Below are 5,729 nucleotides of genomic sequence, written 5' to 3' on the forward strand. Positions count from 1 at the left end.
TGATGATGCGATAAAGCAATTATCGGTTACTATCTCGTAATTATGATTTGTATGATAAGCTGTATAAGTGTGAAATTGACTGAAGCATCTGGACATTTGGATTTGAGACAAAAAAAGAGATTGATAGAATGAACTAAAAGTACATTTTTCATTATTCAGGATAATAAGATAAATTCATGGTTGTTTTGATGGTAAAAAAAGCTGCTATTTTGTCGAGAAGTGTAATTTGACACCTGACAATCTTTAAGTTGTTTCTTTATTCTGTTTATAGAAAAAAAAATTGCTGTTTGATTAGACTTTTGTTTTTATAATAATAAAAAGAAGTTAAATTTTCAAGAAGTGTATCAATACTACCCTTGCTATCAATACATTGCTCTTTTATTAAGTTATAGTATCCTTATTTGTACTTTTTTTGAGGTAGACAAAAAATAAATTTAGATTTTTGTTGTTTTTACCCCCACCTTCAAAATATTCTCCATATCCAACGACAGCATGTCATCTTTGCCCAGGGTGAGCATGGCTAGGGCCACCTTAAACACAATCTCTATCCCTTCAGACAGGAACACGTTCACAGCTGCTGGCGTACATTGATGTGCTGAAACTCTGTGGAATGATAACCAATTAAAAAGGAGATTCTCAATTTGACTGGGGAGATATTTGGAAAGGAATAGAGGCAGGATCTCAATTTGACGGGATGTGGTGAAATTCTGTGGAAACATTTACAAATCGACTTCAAAAAAGGCAGGATGTTCTCAATTAGACCATATTTCTTTCGATATCCACAGCGCCTGAGAAAAGAGCCGTAGGTTATGATTACAGTAATGGCTTAGTTCCGAAGCTAAATAACAATCATTTTTCATATAATGTTTAGTATTATGGAAGTGACATATTCGACTTACAAAACGGACAAATTTTTATCTCTTTTAAAAAAGCAGTTCAAAACGTATATCCCATACCTGTGACTGGAAGTGCATATACAGATCCGGCAAAAGTTCCTGTACCAAGTTCTCCAGTTGGAACATTGCACAGCCCCAGCTCCGCCATGCTTGGCTTGAACATATCTCGCATTCTGTGCTGCTGCATTATCTTAACAAGTACTGCAAACGCTTCTTCTTCTGGCATCTGTAAACAATATATTTTGTTGCAAGTCTTGAATTGGATTTTATTACAAGTTAAAGATTTTAATTAATTTTTATATTATTTCTTTCCTTTGCTGTGCACAATAAAGCATTCATTCATTCAGTCATTTAACGATAACTATGTGTCTCTTCTTCTGGCATTTGTATACATTTATTCTTGTTATATGTGTCTTTAGTCTGATTAAGGAAAAGACCTTAGAAGTTAAAGATCTCTATAAATAGAGCACCAAGTGTCTCCTCTTCCGGAATCTGTATACAACATTGCCTTGAGTTTGATTTTACGGAAGATCTTACGATATTTATGCTTGATCACATCGTATATTGTTTCACAATCGACAGCTATATTTTATACAAGAAAAAAAGTAAAGCGCGAGCTATACGTTTACAAGCACAGATAACAAAAATAGATTTAATCTGTAAATGACGCGCGAGCTTCGTTTCACACACCAACACTTGTAACGTGTCTTGAGTTGGTCTTGAGTTTGATTTGACAACATAACATAAAAGTTAAAGATTTTAACACACTCTATGTGTCTGTCCATGACTACGCTTGTTGTGTAGTATTTGAAACATCCACAAAAATGAAACAGTACCACAGAATATATACTTAATAGTAGCTAATGCTAACAGTACATAAACATCGTCAAATACCCATTCATTTGCAATCTTTATTTTTATTTAATTATTGTTGCTGTTTATTGGCATCATAAGTAAGCGACTATTTAAGATATATATTATATGACCCATAATTCCGACTTTTATCTTAATGTCCCATTTTCTTTATAAAAATAATTTCCTTTATGTTTTAATTTATTGCTGTCTATATAACACATTAAAAGATGATTTACCTGCATCAACAGCAGGCCAACAATGAACCCGGACCCTTGGCAGTACCCAACTTCCCTGTCGTGCAGCTTACTTACCTACTTACGTTGAAGAGAGACTCCTGTCCCAAGCCATCTTTCTCTTTGAAGAAATCATGCTCCGGATACGTGCATGCTATGTCTCGACGTATCACCTTCTCGCACGCTGATTTGGCCTGTTGAATTAAATTATATTGACTTTAAAAAAAAACATGCTTTAATAAGATAAACTCGGTCGTCGAGTCGGTTACAAACAAACATACAGCTAATATAAGCGTGTTAAAAATAGTAAAAAAGACAAATTTAAGAGGGTTGTGTTTTGCTATTTACTTATATTATCTATTCAATCATTATAACCCACAACATCAAAGCAAGACCTTCGGAATATCAGATCAAGATAATTACCTTAATATACGAAGCATACAACCTCTTCTCTGGCGAGGAGTCCACTCCCGCCAGCAGCTGCCACACGATGCCTCTAAAATGATGTGGCACTCCCTGCCTCACGAGATCACGCACGAACTGGTTGCGTTTCCTCCACTCTGTCTCCCAGTTGGTGACCAGCCGGCCCCAGAGGCCCCAGAGATCCTCCTCTCCATTGCTCCCAACTCTGGCCTCTTCATGGCTTGAACTCGTCGCTTTAATGGTCGTTAAATATAGGTATAGTTTATGTAATTTATGTCGATAAAAACTGATTGAAGTAATCGCAATTTTCAGGAAAGAAAATATAATAATTATATAAGAAGAAAATCAACTTTCAAACACTTAAGAACAATAAAAATATATTAATTTTTTATGTACATATAAATTTAGAGAGCAGGGCAATATCAGTCCAAGACACAAGCAAGAGCAAAAACATGACAACATGACGTGTATGTTCCCATCCGTATGGATTTAGAATACTACCTAGAAAACTTATTTGATGGGAACTAAGCTGTGGGAACTAAGGCATTTCAAATAAAATTTCAATCAAAAAGGAAAATTTCATTCAACTTCACTCAACAATCAAACAACAAACAACAAATCACTCATCACTGGCACAATAATTAATAATATGACATTTACAATTGCCAGCTACCTTATATAAATAAAAATGTTATTGATTATGTAAGTAAAATATGTTTTTATTTTATAGAATGACCTAAATAAATTAAGATGTGTGTTTAAAAAGTTAAGTTTTGCTTCTGATTTTTATATTATAGCATTTGAATTCAATAAAACTAAAAATGAAAAATAAACATTCATTAATACGAATGTCAATGAAATAATCTATATATTTGACTATTTTACTCCTGACAACACTGACATACCTATCTGCTTGATAATACCAGTAGTGAGCGAATTATCTTTTTTTTTCAAAGATTTGTTTTCCCACAGAATCAGAAGTCAATATTTTACAAATAATTATTAAAATTAACATAATGAATTTTAAATATATTATTTTTTTCTGTAACAGTTAGGCCCAGTTTCGCCATTCTCCTTTCTTAGTTGAGGTCAATATCACTCATAAATGAATGAAAAGTTTAACTAAATTCGTAAATAATGTATGAATAAAGTATAAGGTGAAGACAAATATTTCTCCAACAACAATAACTGCAACTTTATAAAAATAATGAAAACCTAGTAGCTTTTCATCTCTAATAGTAAATAGAATAAGAGCCGGCGCTTGTTGCTATTTGATTTCGAATTTAACAATGGAAAATGCGCGGCGCTGCGCCTCGCCATATCTGCGCCGGCCCTAAAGCTTAACGCCAACTGTAGTACACAAAAAACCTGTTAGAGTTTTAACGGACTGTCTGTCTACTGCAATCTCGGGTATTGATCTAAAATCTTACCAGAAGCCAAGGATATTTGCGACGACGTGTCCGAATTCTTCCTACTATGCACCGCTGTCAGCGAGGGGCACTTGGCGTCCGCCTCGATCTTCTTGTTCTCTGCCTCCAGCTTGGCGAGCAGCGCCCGGTCGGGCGTGGGCCGGATGTCCGAAACGGTCTCAGGGATATCTGAGGATACGGATCGGGTTTACGATGCGACGTCTTAATGCAGTACTATTTGTGATGATGGTTGAACGACCATTACAGTTCTGTATTTTCTCACACTGGAATAAGCACTGCTTTAAGACATCGACGGATTGTGAATTTGATCGTGTAGAATAATAATGTACCTTAAATTTTCAAGCTTATACACATGAAAGTAACAAGACAATACAAAAAGATATTCATAAAAACTTATCGTTCGAATTACCTCTATTGTTCATAGCAACAAGTGCATTTGAATTGAAACGTTTCGTTGATTGATTTTGAGTAGTCGAATGCTTTAAACTTTATAGATTTATTCATACTAGAAAAATGTGTATCTCGTAAAAAGGCTAAGTAAAAAGGCTTCGCATTTAGAACGCATAAAACCCCTTAATTGATCATAAGACGGCAACTCCATGTTAGAATATTTTTCCTCAAAATCGCGGCGTAAATTCCTGTCTAATTTTGATAAAATATGGTAAACTAAAACGAAATCCCAACGATCTATAGGTAACTTCTTGATCATTTCACGAAATGGTCGCATTTCATAAAATGGCCAACATAAACTCAAAACAAACTCAAACAGAAGCACTTTTGAAACGTCAATACATATTATTTTTTAACATTTACCACCACAGATCTAGTTTTACCACCGATTCGGAAATCAGTATCTATGGAGAAGAATCGGCAAGAAACTCCATACCTAGTTGCTCTTTTAAATCATTTCAGCTAAGCATTTCAGTATTACAATTTAATTTTACAAAATATGTAAGTAACTGTACGTATAATATTATATTAACATAATATAATCATAATAATAATTAGGTATGCCATAGTTTGATCATCGTTTTAATCGTCAATGTTTCACCATTTGGCCAGCTAGATCGTATAAAATATAGCGAGTCCATAAAACAATTAGGTATAAATATAGTAGGATTGCATTTTTATAAAGCATTATTAAGCATTTTTTCTTCAATATAAGATATCCGCATTTTCCATAGTACTCGAACCTCTTCGAAGTAAATTCTTTGCTATGACTTTCTTCATATTGTAATTAAACGAATTATGAAGTTTTTAACTGCGAATAATTAAATTTTCGCCAACGGCCGCCATCTTATTACATAAACACAGCGCTTGCAGCGCCGCTACAAATAATAATTAATGTAATTATTTTACGATAATATGATCAAATAATTTTGATAATTTCATGAAAAAACCTCGCGTTTAGTTGGCCATATCGAGAAACGATTTCTTATCATTGATCTGCTCAAACCACATCATGATGTGGCCAATAGACATTCGATCATTTCATGAAATGCGACCCTTTCACGAAATGATCGATCATAATATTTATTAGATAGATATACCTAGTAGATCATATCGTTTTTACAGTGTGTTTATGAAATTGAAACACAGGGCATGGTTGTTTTAAATTTTGATTCCATATCCAAATCTATTTTTAATAATTTTTATACCTAGGTACGTACTTTTACTACGGTAGATTCGCGCCGGTCCCCCGATCCCGCCTTGTACTATCCTCGCAAATTGCTAATGCGCAGGAACCTTGTCACAGTAAAAGCCACGTGACGTCATCCAGAATTGAAAAATACAGCTTGCAAAAAAAGAAATGCGGAGAAAATAAATTTAATAGGTTAATTATAATTAAGTTTGACAGATTTGTAATGACATTTATTGTAAGATTACATTTT

The 5,729-nt window shown here is 34.0% G+C and overlaps 1 protein-coding gene across 1 annotated transcript; it reads right to left on the minus strand.

The window, feature by feature from the left end:
- Positions 1-490: 490 nt before the first annotated feature.
- On the minus strand, positions 491-4,357 carry LOC123705589 (ecotropic viral integration site 5 ortholog-like). The gene is made up of 6 exons (XM_045654447.1): positions 4,247-4,357; positions 3,838-4,005; positions 2,408-2,640; positions 2,071-2,178; positions 957-1,122; positions 491-603 (listed from the first exon to the last, which is right to left on the minus strand). The coding sequence occupies exons 1-6, from the start codon at positions 4,257-4,259 to the stop codon at positions 569-571; spliced, it is 723 nt and encodes a 240-aa protein (XP_045510403.1). The 5' UTR covers positions 4,260-4,357; the 3' UTR covers positions 491-568.
- Positions 4,358-5,729: the final 1,372 nt, after the last annotated feature.

The sequence above is a fragment of the Colias croceus genome, chromosome Z (genome assembly GCF_905220415.1).
Source record: "Colias croceus chromosome Z, ilColCroc2.1".
NCBI lineage: Eukaryota > Metazoa > Arthropoda > Insecta > Lepidoptera > Pieridae > Colias > Colias croceus.

Coding starts and splice junctions, on each gene's coding strand:
- LOC123705589 (XM_045654447.1), bottom strand. Junction 2,641..3,837: donor GCAAATATCCTTGGCTTCTG/GTAAGATTTTAG, acceptor CGACCATTAAAG/CGACGAGTTCAAGCCATGAA. Junction 2,179..2,407: donor TGTATGCTTCGTATATTAAG/GTAATTATCTTG, acceptor TTAATTCAACAG/GCCAAATCAGCGTGCGAGAA.